This window comes from Hyperoodon ampullatus (genome assembly GCF_949752795.1).
Source record: "Hyperoodon ampullatus genome assembly, chromosome: X".
In the NCBI taxonomy this organism is placed as follows: domain Eukaryota; kingdom Metazoa; phylum Chordata; class Mammalia; order Artiodactyla; family Ziphiidae; genus Hyperoodon; species Hyperoodon ampullatus.
The window spans coordinates 62797669-62814873 of NC_136913.1; the positions used below are offsets into that span (position 1 = coordinate 62797669).

General features: G+C 37.7%; 1 protein-coding gene across 2 annotated transcripts in view; it reads left to right on the top strand.

The window, feature by feature from the left end:
• Positions 1-3035: 3035 nt before the first annotated feature.
• Positions 3036-17205, top strand: part of CHIC1 (cysteine rich hydrophobic domain 1) — a gene marked incomplete at both ends in the record, with an annotated part of 35027 nt that continues 20857 nt past the window's right edge. For both annotated transcript variants that reach the window (XM_079727113.1, XM_079727114.1), the window contains 2 exons: positions 3036-3328; positions 14117-14171. In XM_079727113.1, coding sequence (XP_079583239.1) covers positions 3036-3328; positions 14117-14171 — 348 coding nt within the window. The remainder of the gene's footprint in view (positions 3329-14116; positions 14172-17205) is intronic.

A 17205-nucleotide genomic window follows, 5' to 3' on the forward strand; every position in this document is an offset into this window, starting at 1 on the left:
GAGCTGGATGGACCCAGCGTCTGTCATACAGAGTGAAGTAAGTCAGAAAGAGAAAGACAAATACCGTATGCTAACACATATATATGGAATTTAAGGGGAAAAAATGTCATGAAGAACCTAGGGGTAAGACAGGAATAAAGACACAGACCTACTAGAGAATGGACTTGGGGATATGGAGAGGGGGAAGGGCAAGCTGTGACAAAGTGAGAGAGTGGCATGGACATATATACACTCCCAAACGTAAAATAGATAGCTAGTGGGAAGCAGCCGCATAGCACAGGGAGATCAGCTCGTTGGTTTGTGACCACCTAGAGGGGTGGGATAGGGAGGGAGGGAGGGAGGGAGACGCAAGAGGGAAGAGATATGGGAACATATGTATATGTATAACTGATTCACTTTGTTATGAAGCAGAAACTAACACACCATTGTAAAGCAATTATACTCCAAGAAAAAAAAAGTTGCAATTCTTTTCAGCTGTTTTAAGGTTGAAATTTCACCCCCTCAAATGGTTAAACCTGTGACCTTTTGCCTCATATGGGAGAATTACCTCCATGCCCTGCTTAGCACATCAGACAGAAAGTTACACGGTGTGCTTTCTTCTTCATTCACTCCTAGCTTTACTATCCTTGATGGTTGCTAAAGTATCATTTAAAAATCATGTTGTCTCTTGAGTTGCTGACAAATTATGTTTTTCTCAGATTGCCCAATTCCAAATTCTCCTATAGTTTTGGAAAACAAATTACCTTCGGAATCATACATACTTTTTCAGCCCACTGTATATGCATGAAAGCAGATAGGCAGACTTGACTATACTTGCGAGTTTCTCCATGCATAGCACTTCTCTTAACTGTTTCATCCTTTTTACATCTAAGTATCAGGGGCCTCTTTCCATTTTGACCATGGAATTTCACCCTCCCTCTCCTTCCCTCCCATCTCCCACAACCATCATTTCTTCCTTTTACCATAGTTCCAATATCTCATTTACACTTATCACAAGTCCACTCCTTATACTCTCCCTTCAAATATCCCTACCTAGACTAATCCTGAGTGGTGAACTACCACTTAAGCAGTAATCAGCACAATACTTCCCTCTAGAGATTGACTTAGTGGAACTTTACGGATAATATAAGGTATTTGAAAAATTTTTAGTATTGCCTATGGCTTTTTTGCTTTTTGAAAGAGAAGAACTGGTGCAGAATATTGATTTGATCTTAAGTCTAAGGTATTTTGCTCTGATAAATGACATGACATTATTTATTAATGCCCAAGAAAAGACATACCAGAAGGCTATTATAAAATACTTTAAGGGTCTATCTTTAATTATAATTTCTGGCTAGTAGATAAAATTCTCTCTGCTATAAAAAACTAGATTTTGTTGCTCACTGATAGTGCTGCAACTTACTTTTGAAGTTCCTAAATAATCAAGCTTTTGAGTACAACAAAATTTTTTTCCATTTTAATAATGCAAACTCCTTGATAATGATGATGGTTTGATCAGTGCCTTTCACAGAACTAATTTCTTCCTCCCTCATACATCCTAAATGCTTTGTTTTTACTGCTATACTGTTATTATAATGCTCACCCTAAATTCAAGTGTGGCTAAATCTGTTTCCTGTCTCACCAACTAACTGGGATGCAGCTATAGTGTAGAAGAAAGAGCAGTGAAGCTAACATTAGAATACCTGGATTACAGTATTTGTTTTATTACTTAGCAGCTGTGTGAATTTATTGTCTTAATGATCCCTGAATTATGGCATGGATTTTTGTGCTGCTGCCAAGTATGAAATAGTTTGAGACATGGATTGGAAACTCAAAATATGTGATCTCTGTGACATTTTAGCGGGTGTGGGGAAGATAGAATATTTGAAATGGAAAATCTTGGACAGAAGGTCACCAGAGACCTTAATAAATTACTTAAAATTTCCGAGACTGCTTTGCCATCTATAAAATAGATAATGATGATGCTTACCTCACAGGATTGTTTAAGGGTTAATTGAGGTATTGTATGTGAAAGAGTCTAGCCCAGTGTCTGGAAAATGGATGATGTTAATTAATGTTTCCTAGGGTTGGAGTCCTCCCTCCACACCCTCCATTTCCCTCCCCCCCCCCCAAAATTCCAAAATTCAAACATCTTTCAAGATGCCCAAAAGGCACCACTCTACGAAGCCCTTCCAAACAACTTCACGTAGTATAGCCCTTTGGTTAAGAGTGCTAGGCTCCTGGAATAAAAAAAGACCCCCCAAGTTTAAAACCAGGACTGTCATTTAGTAACTCCATGACCTTGGGCAAATTACCTACCCTTTCTGCATCTAGGTTTCCCACCGGTAAAATGAGATTATCACAGTACATATCTCATAGGGTTGTGAAGTATTAAATGAGATATGCACATAGAGCACTTAGCACAGTCCCTGACACTTAGTAAGTCCTCCATAAGTATTGCCTAATAGAAGTAATAGAAAGTTTCCTCTTCAGTAAAATGTTAATAAAAATGCCTCCCAGGGTGTGGCAAAGTTCTGCTGTAAAAGTCTTTTAAACTGTAATGCTGAACAAACGTAAGGGATTGGTGTATACTTTAAGATATATGGGGCAAAGTTCTAACCTCACTTTTATAGAATATCCTTTCCCTGCACTGGAGGGAAGGGGTAATAATACCCATGATTAATTAATAGGAAATAAAACCAGAAGATACGTCCCCGGGAAACAAGCAGCAGAAGCCCAAACAGCAGTATTAAGAGCAGCACCCGCATACCGTACCTCGACAATTCCCAGTAGTTCACCTCTAACGCCCCCCTTCCCTTGGAGTCGCGCAAGCGTACACTGATTTTGCTCCTCTCTCCCTCATGCCCCCGCCTCCAACACCCTCCGCCCCCCCCACCCCACCCCACCCCCGTCTACCCCACCACGCAGGCGCATCTCCTTAAATCCTGTCCCTACCCCCCTCCTCTTTCTCTGCATTTCGTTCCCCCTCCTCTTCCAGCACCTCAGCAGGTTCAAACTCTTCTGCGTGAGGGTGGCGGTGATCGAGAGGTCACGTGATGAGCATCCTGCTGCCCAACATGGCGGAGTTCGACACGATCTCGGAACTGGAGGAGGAGGAAGAAGAAGCGGCAACGTCGTCGTCGTCGCCGTCGTCGTCGTCGTCGGTATCGGGGCCCGACGATGACGAGGAAGATGAGGAGGAGGAGGAAGAAGAAGAGGAGGAGGAGGAGGAAGAAGAAGAGGAGCAGGTGGAGGAGACGCCGCCCCCGCCTCGGGTAGTGAGCGAAGAGCATCTGCGGAGATATGCCCCCGACCCTGTATTGGTGCGGGGCGCCGGCCACATCACTGTGTAAGCGAGAGGGAGCCATGGGGTTTGAAAAGGCTGAGATTTGGCGACAGAGGAATAAGGCAATCGAGGGGCCTGTGGAGTGGGGGAGGGCTGACTGAGGCATATAGTTAGGAAAGGACACCTGGTCTAAATGGAGAAACTGAGGGAGACAGGTGTAAAGGACGTGAGGAGAAAGCAAATGTGATGCACCAGCACCGGGTAAAAAGTGAGTATAGTACAGGGAAGTTAGGGGGTTGGGAGCCAGAGGGATTGGAGTAGGGGTGAGTCTCCTTGCTTCTGTGTATGCTGGCGATGAACAGTCTTTAAACTGCAGGATGTACCAGCGGACTCTTTGCCGCCAAGATTGATGTCTGGTGGAACACGGTGACAGCTGTAACAAGTGACGAGACCTAGGCTTGGACTCTTCAAAACAGAAACATAATATATTTTGTGAATAACATTATAGAATATCCACCCATCCACGTATTCATCCATCCATTCTTCCTATCGAATCCCTTTGTAAATGAATTCAATAATCCTTTCCGTGTCTTGATCACTCCTCATTCTGACGTTCCTTAAATATCACACAATTAGAGGTTCAGGTTGAGAAGTAGCTATGAAACGTGGAAAGAGCAATGGATTGAGAGTGAGGGCTCTTGTATGTTAGTCCCAGCCTTGCTTCTTACTGGCCCTGTGACCTTGGTCAGGTTACTTCCCATTTCTGGGCCTTGATTTCTCCATTGGTAAAATGAGGGGTTTGGAGTAGATGGTTTTTAAAGCCTTTCAGCTCTGAGATAATTTAACATACCTGCAGGAGATTTTGTATTCCCAAATATTAAATATGCAAACATTAAATATATATGGAAATTAGTCCCCTAGGAGCTGAGAATGATTTTTTGAAAACTCATACAGAGTTTTTCTTTTAAATTGACATCTTGGATCATATTTGAGAAAATAAAAAGGGGGAGGGACCTCAGTGTAGTAGTTGTCAAAGCAGAAGAAAAATTTAATGGTTCTTTGGGCTTTGAAGAGTGCTTTCTTGTTTTTATGTGCTTGGACAGTAAATACTTGGAAGTTTGAATGTTGTGTCATGTTCATCCTCTTAATTATGCTATCATTTACTGAGTTTTCAAAATAGGACTATTTTTTCCTATCAAGTCATGCTGCCTGTAATTTTGATAATGACTCACCTACCCCTCTGACTTTCAGTTGAGTTCATATTATCTGAAATCATATATTATGCACCACCTCCCTCCATCATGTTAGCTTTTAATTTTAACATGCTGAGTATTTTAATTGTAATATACTTTTGTGATCTTTGCATGAAAAGTATTAAGGAAGATTTTGAAATTGTGGAAGAGTGTGGGGAGATTTTTAGACCTGCCTTTTGGTTAGGCAATTTTAACACAATTTTTCTTGGTCCAAGAATTTTGCAGATAGCCTACAATGTTCAGATGCCAGCTTACTGCGCTGTTTTATTTCCATTCCTTTCATCACTAGGGAAACAATTTATTACTCAAATTAATTATGATTCTGGTACCAAAGGTTACTTTCATGCAGATTATTTCATATGATCAAACAAAAAAGTTTTTTATTCCAGTCCATAATTTTATATTCCAGCATTCCTCGCCTTCATTTTTTTCTAAAATTCAGAAAACAAACAACAGGCAAGAAAACAGAATTTAAGTTCCCTGAAACTTATTTGTGGTTCCATTCTACTCCTCACACAACCATGGTGAAGTACTTAACTTATTTTCAATTAAAAGCAAAGCACTGACACTTGCCATGCCCAGGCCCTTATGATAGGTGTAATGTCCCTCTCAGCTTAAAAATTCTGGAGTAAGGAGTGTGAAATAATGGTGCTCATAGTAACTGCTGGTATTAATTGAAGCCAAAACCTGAAAAGCAGCAAACCAGTACTTGAATTGCTAACCAGTGTACATAGTTTGGAAAATTACTTAGTTGTATTGTACACATTCTCTGACCTAGAAAGCATGTTTGATGTTAAATGAGAAACTGGTCTTTCTATGATAGGAAAACCTTCCTTACAACAGGTAAAGTAAGATCCTTAGGAAATAGTTAATCTAATTCTGAGACTTGTAAAATATCAGCCTCTTTAATTTTTTTCTGGCATGGGAGTATTAGTTGCCCTAGCTGAATGAAATATTTCTTATTCTCTCCCATTCTTATTTTTTTCATTCTTCGTGCAGTCATCTGTTCTTTAGAGGATGTTGTTTTCTTTCAAAGTTTAAAATTTGAGAACTGTCACCTCAAATTCAGTATATCTTAAACCCAATTTATTTTCCCTCCCCAGATTGGCTGTGCATTCCAGTTGCACCATTTCTGACCCTGATACTGCCATTCCAGTCTTCCAGGGTAATATTTCAAGTCCTTGAGTCATTTTTAACTCTTCCTTCTCCTTGAATTGCCCTTTGCCAGTCTGTCCCAGAATTATGTCATCATGCCTTTTAAAAGGTCTATTAGATTATTCATTTTCTCCATTTCTACTGGCACCTCTCTAGTTTAGGTTGCCATCATCTCCTGCTTGAATTGCGGCCACAGTCTGCCACCTCTCCCCACCCCAATCCATCTGCATGCTTGTGCCAAACTAATTTTCGTAAAACACGGTTTAATCATGTTACTTTCCTGCTGAAACACCTGCACTGGATCTTAATTAGGTTTGAATTCCTGTGCTCTCTTCCTCCACCCTCAGAGATCATGGAGTCCCTCTGCTTGTTCAAAACTCACCCCTCCACTTATGCTTTCCATACCCTACTCTTCCAGCCTCCTCCCAGGCAGCCCCTCTCTATATAATATTACCTCACTTAGCCTCTCGATTGGCTCAGCCTGTAAACATATTCAGTCTCTCTAATTCTTTAAAAATAAAAGCCTTCCTAGACCTACGTTCCCCATTGGCTATTGTCTAATCTCTCTTCCTTCTGTCTCCAAATTTCTTAAGAGTAGCTACATTCACCATATCTGTTTCCTCTTCACCCTTCTGTAATCTGGATTCTGCCACCATGACTACAGACAAACTGGTATCATTAAGATCACCATGACCCTCCTGTTGCTAAATTAGTGGGCATCTTCAATTTCCTATCTTTCTGGTCCTCTCTGCTGCATATAATGACTCCCTCTTTCTCAGAGGCTTTTACTCCAGGGGTCATAAACACACTGGCCTTCAGAGGCGAGACGGGTCACAGAAAATAGTGCAGCATGAGTAATGATGGGGCCTTAGTTGAACTGGAAGGCATATGTTTTACCTAAAGGTATTCAAACTCTGATTTTTTAAAAAAAAACATTTTGCCAGCCAAACAAATCTAGGAATTCCTTGGCCACTTCACTCTTCCTGGTTCTCCTTATATTTTTCTGGTTATTCCTTAACTGCCTCATTCATGGGTTTCTCTTCCTTTCTTGCCCCTTGAATACTAGTGATCTCCAGGGTTTTGTTCTCAGCCCACTATTCTCATTCCCTGCTCTGTCTAGATGGTCTCATCTTGACTCTCATGGTTTCAATTATCTGATGTCTCCCAAATATGTATCAGTATCTCTATACCAGACTCTACTCTGACCCTTATCTGGACTTCCTCACCTAATGGCTCACTGACATCTTAAATTCAACATATTCAAAACAAAACTCATCCTCCCCGCCTCACACCCCCATCCCAACCCCTCAAACAATTCCTCCTATTTCTGAGTTCTCCAACTCAGTTAAATGTACCTCCTCCTATCCCATTATTCATCGGTTGTTCCTCTTTCCCACTCAATCTTCTCACAGCTAAGCAATCAGTGGGTATTAGTAATATATGACCTAAAACTTTCTTCCTTTCCTCCCTACCACCACTTCCCTGATTCAAGCCCCTTTCACCACCGTACTAGTCATCTTGTCTTCATCCTTGTCACCTCCAAATCTATCCCTCAGCCTGCTGCTCGATGGAGACACCTCTTTCCTGTTTAAGACTTCTGTGGTTTCCCCTTCATCCATAGGATCGAGTCTAAGCTCTATAACATGGAATATAGAACTGGACCCTGCCTATCTATCAGCCTAATTTCTTGACATTTCCCTTTACTGCTTGTATTTTCTTATTCACAGCATGCTGTTTCTTATCTCTTTGCCTCTGCTCAAGCTGGGGCCTTCATCTAGAATCCCAGTACCTACCACCCTTACCTCATAAGTCACCACCTCCTGCAAGTCTTCTCTGCCCTGAATAAATTGGAAGCAGAAATGGCAGGACAATCACTGGTTCCCTCTGAATTCTCAGTGCCTAACACAGTGCCTGCCCTGAAGTAGACACTCAGTAAAAGTGAGTTGAATAAATACTGGTTCACTTTAGTAAAAATATGCCCACCATAGTGTGTGCTGTATTATAGGCCCTCAACAAATACTAGTTAGTTGAATCATCCTCTGGAGAGTACTTGTGCTTCTGAGCATAGATACAATACTACCAGATTTGGGGTGGGGGGTATGGCATGTCCTTACCTCTGAAAGGTTTGTTGAGCAAGACTTTATGTGTCAGAATACCCCTGTGTACTTATATCATCTTTACACATTGGTTTTCTTGTTACTTATCAAGATATCATTTAATGTCTTATCAATCAATTATAATTTTTGAGAAGTCAAATGACCTAACCAGAATAATTGTAATTCCAAATCTGAGATGATGATGATGATCATAAATGGATATTTGGGTATCTTTTTTCAAATTAAAAGTTTTAAGAAGTGTCATTAAGGCAGATATATTTGATGTGTTACTCATTGCTGTATATATGCCCAGCACAAAGAACAGTAACTGCCATCTTCTATATGTCAGTATGCCAGTATGATGGGCACTACCATTTAAATATTGTATAACATACCTAAAATATTTTATTAAAAGATACAAGAATGCCTTTAATATATATATAAATGGCTAAATTAACTCCCACAGATTTGAGGTTTTAGAAATAGAAATAATGAAATGTCTCTTGTAAGTATTGTTTCAGAAATACTATACATTTGAGTGATGTAGCTTAGTGTCTATCATTTTTCATCTTGATATTTTTAGGATGAATATTTGGATCCACTGTATTGAATTATAAGGAAAATTACATCTCATGAGATTTTTTTTCTAATTTATAGGTGTTACCACACTCTTTATATTACTTAAAATATATAGATATTTATCCTTGATAATACAGCTGTATAGAAATTAGTAGAGATGAGAGGTTACCAATTCTCAGAAATATATAAAATTCTCATTAAAATTAAAAGAGCTGAAGTGATTATATACAGAATTGAAAAAAGATGGCCAAATTTGCCAAACAGTGCATTTCTGCAGAAAGTTAGAGAGCACTACAAATATTGAAACTTCTCTAATCAGTGAATGGAATGCCTTTTCTGTAAACAGCTGTCTTTGAGGAATTACAGTGAAGCATTGTTAATTTGTGTTTGTATAAGGTAAGTATTTTATAAGATTTTAGGCTTTGAGAATACTGAAGCTATGGTAACTTGTCATTTTACAGGGCAGCAAGACATGATTATTTCCATATGGAAGATTAAAGAAATTTAACTAATTTTTAAAATTTTCTTTTAATTGAAGGGCGTAGACTTTCCTTTTTCTTGGTATAGTAAATAGAGATCAGTGCACGTTCTTCAGAATCAGTGTTACTATAAGTGCATAGTTTTCTAGTGAAATGGTTTTTGTTGGCAGAATTTTACTACACTTTGATGTGTTTTCTTAAATAACCTGAACACATAAACTTAAATTTGAGCAAGGTTTTCAAAGGCTGATGTATAGTCATTTTCAAAATAATTAAAAACAGTAAGGGGTATAGGGAGGGAGAAAAGAGGGAAGAGCAACTATAGGACCCATCCGTCTTTACCTCAGTTTCCTTTACTCCAAAGAATTGTCCAAGAAATTAAAATTTGGGGCATTGGAGACACTTAACAAAATACAATCATTAAGAACCACCAGCTGGGTCAGCTTCAAACACATAATAGGCTCTATATTTAATGAAGCCGATAAAATGACAGTGTGAGCAGTTCCCAAGTGCCTTTGTCTAATGCTGAAGAACCCCACATCTTGACTCATGTCTGTCACTGATCAGTAATGGGTAGATGAGCTTGTCTAACCTCTGTGGACTCACAGTTCTTAACTTAATGGTTTACTTATGAAACAAAGCTGAGGTGTTCATTTAGCAGGAGCCATTTCAACATTTTACTAGTAGCTACTAAGTAAAATGTTGTGCCTAAGATTATTTAAGTACTCGTTTTAGGTGCTGAATATCTAATGGAGAAGTTAAGGAAAGAAATCCCTGGTAGGCAAGAACAGAATTGCTACTACCTTTTAGCCGAAATTATGAGAATATATTGGGCCTAGTTTGCTTATCTTTATACCTTTTGAAGTAGATAAATGTAGGCCATAATGGAGTGTTTTAAGAAGTAAAATGACACTTTCCTTACCATTTCTTTTTGTTTTTTTTAAATTTTTTGTCCACCCTGCATAGCTTGTGCAATCTTAGTTCCCCGACCAGGGATTGAACTTGGGCCCTTGGCAGTGAGAGTGCAGAGTGCTAACCACTGGACTGCCAGGGTATTCCCTCCTTACCATTTCTAATATACTTTTTATATTTTAGAAAAAGCAATCCATTTTTATATTAGAGAAGAAAATTTGTAATGTGAATTTAGCAAGCATTTTTTGAGAACCTGAGCACTGGGCTAAGCACTATGAAGAATACAGAAAAAACAAAGTACAGGTCTTGGTTTACAAAGCTAACAGGAAAATCTCCTTTAAGAAATTGGTGTGGATCAGCGAAGAATAAAAGAAAATATTTTATTAAATTTTGAATTGTGTAGTACAGATTAAAGTTGGCTATGAGTGTTCAGAGAAAGGGAAATCCATGAAGGCTTGCAGCAGGGGTTGACTTGAGTTTTGAGGACTGCATTGGATTTAAACTAGGGAGAGGAAGCAAGAGAAACCACATGAGCAAAGACAAGAGCCAACATAGCAGTGGCAATGGAAAGGAAGGAAATGATATGAGAATGATTTCAAAGGAACAAGTAACAGGACTTGGGACCACCTGGATATAAGCAAGGTGCAAAAACTAGGAGAGGGAAGGTCCAAAAAATGATACCAGGGTCTAGGTTAAAGAGAGTCAATGTGCCATTGATAGAGATGAGGAATTTGAAAGGGGGGAGCCAGTTTCCAATAAAAGGTAACTTTTAATTTTAGATGTGTTCACTTGAGGTGTATTATTTTGTAGCAAGATATCCAAATGGAAATTGTTACTTTTGTTGTTGTTTTTTTAAATTTATTTTATTGAAGGATAGTTATTTACAATGTTGTGTTAACTTCTTCTGTACAGCAAAGTGATTCATTTATATATATGTATATATTCTTTTCCATATTCTTTTCCATTATGGTTTATCACAGGATATTGAATATAATTCCCTGTGCTATACAGTAGGACCTTGTTGTTAATCCAATCTATATATGCTAGTTTACATCTGCTAACCCCAAACTCCCACTCCATCCCTCCCTCACCCACCCTCCCCCTTGGCAGCCACAAGTCTGTTCTCTATGTCTGTGAGTCTGTTTCTGTTTCATAGATAAATTCATTTGTGTCATATTTTAGATTCCACATATAAGTGATATCATATGGCATTTCTCTTTCTCTTTCTGACTTACTTCACTTTGTATAATAATCTCTAGGTCCATCCATGTTGCTGCAAATCGCATTATTTCCAAACGGAAATTTTTAGTATGCAATTAGAGATGAGGGACTAGAGCAAGTTGGGAAATATAGAACTAGAGATATAGATTTGATGGTCATCAGCATAGAAGTGATTATCAAGTCTATTAAAAATAGATGAACTGTTGTAATTCCTTTAGAAAGAGGAGCAGATGACTAAAAGCTAAACTTTGGGAAAAGACAAGAGTGTTAGGAGAGAGTGAATGAATCGGAGAATGTTAGGAAGGAGTGGTGAACAGCATCACAGGCTGCAAAGTCAGGGGGGAAAGTTCTGAGAAGAGGACATTGAGTTTGGCAATAAATAAGATTAACTTGTCTTTCTAAATAAATTTACCGAAAAAAGGATTATTTTCAGTAAAGTAACAGCATCAAAAGAGAAATTTCAGAAGGTTAGGGACTTCCCTGGTGGTCCAGTGGTTAAGACTCCGCACTCCCAACACAGGGGCACGGGTTCGATCCCTGGTGGGGGAACTAAGATCCCACATGCCACACGGCACAGCCAAAAAAAAAAAAAGCCAGCATGTTCATTCAAAAGGTTAAAAAAGGAAGGGATAATATTAAGGAAATGGAAACAGTGACAACGAAAGTTCACTTGTCTGGTGATAAATGCAAAGAGAATAGCAAAGCTAAAATTTTTTTAAATAATAGAAATATTCCATGCATTTTGAGGAATACATCTGTCTATATCTTCTATGTATTTGATATGTAGTAAAAGAATGGCAACTGGGAAAAGCTATAATGGCAGCAGTCTCTAATGGAGGCAGGAACATATTATTAACATTGTATCTAAAAGGCAAAAGGGAATTCCCTGGTGGTCCAGTGGTTAGGACTCAGTGCTTCCACTGCAGGGGACACGGGTTTGATCCCTGGTCAGGGAACTAAAATCCCACATGCTGCGCTGCATGGCCAAAAATAAATAAATAAATAGGATTTTTTATTTTATTTTATTTTTTTTTTTGCGGTGCTCAGGCCTCTCACTGTTGTGGCCTCGCCCATTGCGGAGCACAGGCTCCGGACGTGCAGGCTCAACGGCCATGGCTCACGGGCCCAGCCGCTCCACAGCATGTGGGATCTTCCTGGACCGGGGCACGAACCCATGTCCCCTGCATTGTCAGGTGGACTCCCAACCACTGCGTCACCAGGGAAGCCCTAATTTTAAAAAATAGAAGACAAGCTATAAGAATGGAAATAGAGCTCTGCTTTCAAATGTATCATGTCTACCTTCTATAAATGAAACCTGTATCTATTTCTTTGTTATGCAATAAGAATTAACTGTGGAATAATGAATTCAATTACATCTTCTTGACTAGTGATAAGGTCACTATTTAGCTAAATATGATTTGAATAAAATATGTTTCTTGCTCTATTAAATATTTGTCATGTTACTGATTGCTTAGTTAGTACATAATTACAAATATATATTTAATACTAGAGTATCAGTTTCTCAAACAGCACCTGAAAGTTGCCATAAAAATTCATATACAAGAGTACCATTTTATGTTTAAGTTTGGCTATACTCCTCTATGTATAGATTTAAGGGGAATGTTATGAGAATGTTATTATAAAAGTGTTATGCTCTCGTTATATGTTGTACTGACACCTAGAGAAGTAATGAAGTTTTTAATGAAGTTAAGGTCCTTTTATAATTGCTAATTAATTTTCTCAACTATTTTAAAATATAGAATTTGTTGTTTTAAAATACATTTTAAACATGCAAGGTAAAATATATTTATGTACAGATATGTACCTTGCTGCTAGCTGCTAAATATAGTCTTTTTGCACAAAAAGAGCGCAAGGATTGGCTTGTGTCCTTGAAGAAGAGCTATTAGCATAAATGATACAAGGAGACTATGATTCTCACAGAGAGTTTTAATAGGACATTGGATTCTTAAGCTGTCTTTAAAGTGACCCTAAGACCAAAGTGCAATAAATCAGTAGAATCAAACAGGACATACAGTAGCTTATTATTCAACAAACTTTTATTAAGCACCTACTAGATTCCATTGTGCTACTAAGCATAGTGGAAGATAGCAAAGTAAATAAGCCATAGTTTCTGTTCTCAAGGAGCTTAATAGAGGACAGAAAGAATTTAGGGATTAGCATTTGAATTTTGGTTGCCTCCTCTTACAATGTGACTTTGGGCAAGTCATTTGATTACTTTTTGAAAAAAATTTTTCTGAATGTCAGCTTCCTTCTCTGTAAAACAGAGATAACAATACCTCTCTTGAAGGGTTGTGAATTTTAGAGGTAATGTATTTACCTAACACAGTGTCTAACCCATGGTAAGTAGATAGTTACTGGTAACTGTTACTATTATTGTCTACCTCAAAAGGAGTTCTTATTAAACGTTAGTGTTTTTTGCTTACACTAACATAAACTTGTAGTCACTCTGATATATCATCTAACATGCAGGAAGTGACCTTTGTTATTCCTACTGAAATCAATCACCAAGTAGGTGAAGGAAGGCTTATAAAAAATCATTTTGACTTAGTACAGATTTCAATGAGTGTACTTGAAGAAAGTCAGAGCTTTTGAGTCTGGGATCTGTTTTCTCAAAATTGGTTGAACATATACGTAAAAGTCATTCATAAGGATCAACCTTTGAGTATCTGAATAGTAACTGATCATAAGTTGTCAAGCTCTATAGTTCCAAATGTTACATTAGTTTTTATTAGGAATTTTCATATATCCACAGAAGTAGAAAGAATAGTATAATCCACTCCCACATACAACCCATCAGCCAGTTCCAACAGTTATGAATTAAAATGGGTTTTAACAGAAATGTTTCAATCAAAAGTTGTGATATTTCCAGCTCTGTGTCAGTGTTTCTCTATTATTTTTTAATCTCATATCATGGTTCTAGTTAGAATCCTACTTTAACATTGGCTCCTTAAGTTTCTTTTACTATTAATTTGGATTAAGAGTCAAAGATTTATTTTCTATAAATATCAAATTATTTTTAGGACATGCTTTTAGGTCACAACATCAAAAGAAAAATGCATGGCTTTGTAACTTTTTTTAAGGGAAAGAGTTAAATATGCTGGGTAGAATATATTTTATTCTGTCTTTGTTTTTAAGGTTTGGCTTGAGCAACAAGTTTGATACTGAATTTCCCTCAGTTCTAACAGGGAAGGTAAGTGAGAGTTTGCATTGAACTTTTCAATTCTAAAAGCATTGTTTTATGGCTTATTTAGTGTTATGACAAGTGCTTTGACTCACTGTAATGAAGTCTGATAATAAGAGGTCAGGGTAATTGGAGGCTATGTCATTAGTGACTGAAAGCTGTCTCCATGACTACTAGCATATGACCAGCTATTTTGTTCATGTCCATTAATGCCAGCCATTATTTACTTACCTGTTCAGTTTTTCCAGTTTTGCCTTTTTTCTCAGCACTGGTAGCTATAATTGTTTTCATTTAGGTCAGTAATTTCCAATGATTTTAGAGTTAACGAAGTTATCAGTGTTCAACTTTGTATCACTCTATGAATTTTAAAGTGTCCTGTGATGTGATTTGTTATACATCAAAAAATCAAATTTTTGGTTGGACATTTTGCTGTCTTTTAGACAGCTTGAGCTTCTACAATTGGATTCACTGCAATAAGTTGTTATTACCTTTTTGTTTCCTGATTCCTCTACACCCAGTAGTATCTTCTAGCATTGAGGCTCAATATTCAAAGACTTCCTAGGATTCAAAACTGTTTGGAAAATCCTCTTACAACAGTAATGCTAACTGCTAAACCCAAAGGAAAAGGTTCTGACTAAGGCAAAAAGAATATATAAAACTCCTAGTGTATTGTCAGGTACTTACTAGCTTCACAATGTAAGTTTGTGGTTGTTATTGATAATTCTTTTTTTTTTTTTTTTTTTTTTTTTTGTCGTACGCGGGCCTCTCACTGTTGTGGCCTCTCCCGTTGCGGAGCACAGGCTCCGGACGCACAGGCCCGGCGGCCATGGCTCACGGGCCCAGCCGCTCTGAGGCATGTAGGATCTTCCCGGGCCGGTGCACGAACCTGCGCCCCCTGCTTCGGCAGGCAGACTCTCAACCACTGCGCCACCAGGGAAGCCCTTATTGATAATTCTTCATCAGTATATCCCAGTTTCACCCTGATTGATTTTCCAATTTTCTCTACTCACCAGCTTTCAATTTTAATTGCTTTTGCTACTTTAACCTTCTTCATCTGAGTAATCGCTTGTTCTCGGTCCCAGCAATAATTTGTTCTCTTTGACTGTTGACTTTTTCTGTCTCTCCTGATGTATAATGTCAAATCATTCCATATAGTACTAAACAAACAGTGATAGTCCCTAGGTAAGTGAACATTAGAAAATATGTGGCCATTTATCTGATAAGGATACAAAGAGCCCTTTGGTTTGAGATTTTGGCCTCACTCTCTAGTATGTTCTACCTTCCTATCCCGATCATTTAGAATTATTCACCAATTTAAACAGCAGTTCAGATTTAGATTTGTTTTATATGAATTAATCAGAAATGTTTTTTCCAAGGGAAAAAAATAGCTATGGAAAAAAATCTCTTGAATAGTAATTTGTCTGTGGAAAGATGGCAAATTCAATATTAAAATTAAAGAGAATGTAAATTAAAGCATCTCCAGTGGAAAACTTGTTCTTTATGTTTCCCTTGATGCTGCTACATGTGTTGTCTGGGCAGTTACATCCAGCTTTATTATTGGTTTAGTTTAAAAAAAGTTTGAATTACAAATCCAATTAACTCTAGAAAATGAATAATCAAAAAATATGTCAGAGAATAGAGTTCCCAGGTGTAAGAATTATCCATCTTTGAAATTGGCCACTTTTATGTGCTCGAGGAATCTTCAGAATATTTCTTTACACCTCTTCATTTCTTTCCAAGCCTTCTAAAACTAGAAATTCCACCAGCACAAAAGATAGTCGTTTTTTAAACTAGGGAAGTAGGAATATTAAGCTGCCTTTGGTATGCATTCACACAACCTAAATGATCTGGATATGAACTGTTCTTAAAGATATCCATTCTTTTCAGGTGACCGTTTTCGTAACACATAATGATTGGATATTTATTCTAGTATGCATTATTTAAATGCACAAAATTTCTCATATATTGAATGAGGCATAAATGATACAGTGATGTTTTTCCTAGTTTAGTGTTTGGTGATGAAAAAACACTAAAAGGAATTCTGAAAGTCTGATTTGTTTCGAAGTCACATGATGACTTTATTTTCTCTTTATTTATTTTCTCTTTAATGAGATGATTTTTCTCCGGTAGGCACTATTTCATTTGTATAGGTTATTTTGGATTATCAAAATGCATCTTTGATAACTGTGGGGTCTTGAGAGGCAAAAAAGAATTTGCATGTTTCAGAAAAAAACTAAAAGATAAAAAAGGTTTGAATTTCAGACTTAGCAGCAGTGTAAGTATATTTCAAAATGAATAAATGCAGTAGGTAAAATAGAAAAATAAATCTGCATTTTACAAAACCAGTATTCCAGCATGAGTGGAATTCTATATAGCATTTATGCCTAAACTAAACAAAATTGTGGAGTGAATTCTGAAAACCTCAAAAGCCATTTTGTTAAGCTCTGTGGCTCAGTATTAATTTTGTGCTTCTTATGTGTTAATGCTTTTAATATAAATGAAAAGATAATCTTTTATATTAAGTTAAGGAAAGATTGTTTCCTCCTTTCACTGAAGATAAGTCCTCCTGTCGTGATAGGACATATCAAACAGGTGTATACATACAGATTCTGGTGACCAGAAAATGAAAGAACCACAGAACTTCAGAAAAGAAATAAAAGCTTCCGACCCTCAGCTTGCAACAATTAAATGGTGTTACAGGGAGATTAGTGTGCAGTGTCGGGAACCATAAACCATAAAATCCACCTTTACTATTGCGATCCAGTATGACAAGTGATTGATTGGGTTGTGTTCCCCATGATTGAAGGAGGCAAATCAGTCCTGCTGGGTTTTGCTTAGATTTTCTTCTGTTTGCAAAGTCTCTTGCATCCTGTTATAAAATATTATGACCCTTTCCCCCACCTTTATGAGCTTTCTTTTTTCTTTCTAAGAAAGTCAAAAGGAATTAAATGTTTCTTTACAACCTGCCATTCAGCTACAAAGTAAAGGGCTTCCATCTAACCTTCATTACTAGAAATACTCAGTTATATGGAAGTAAATGAGT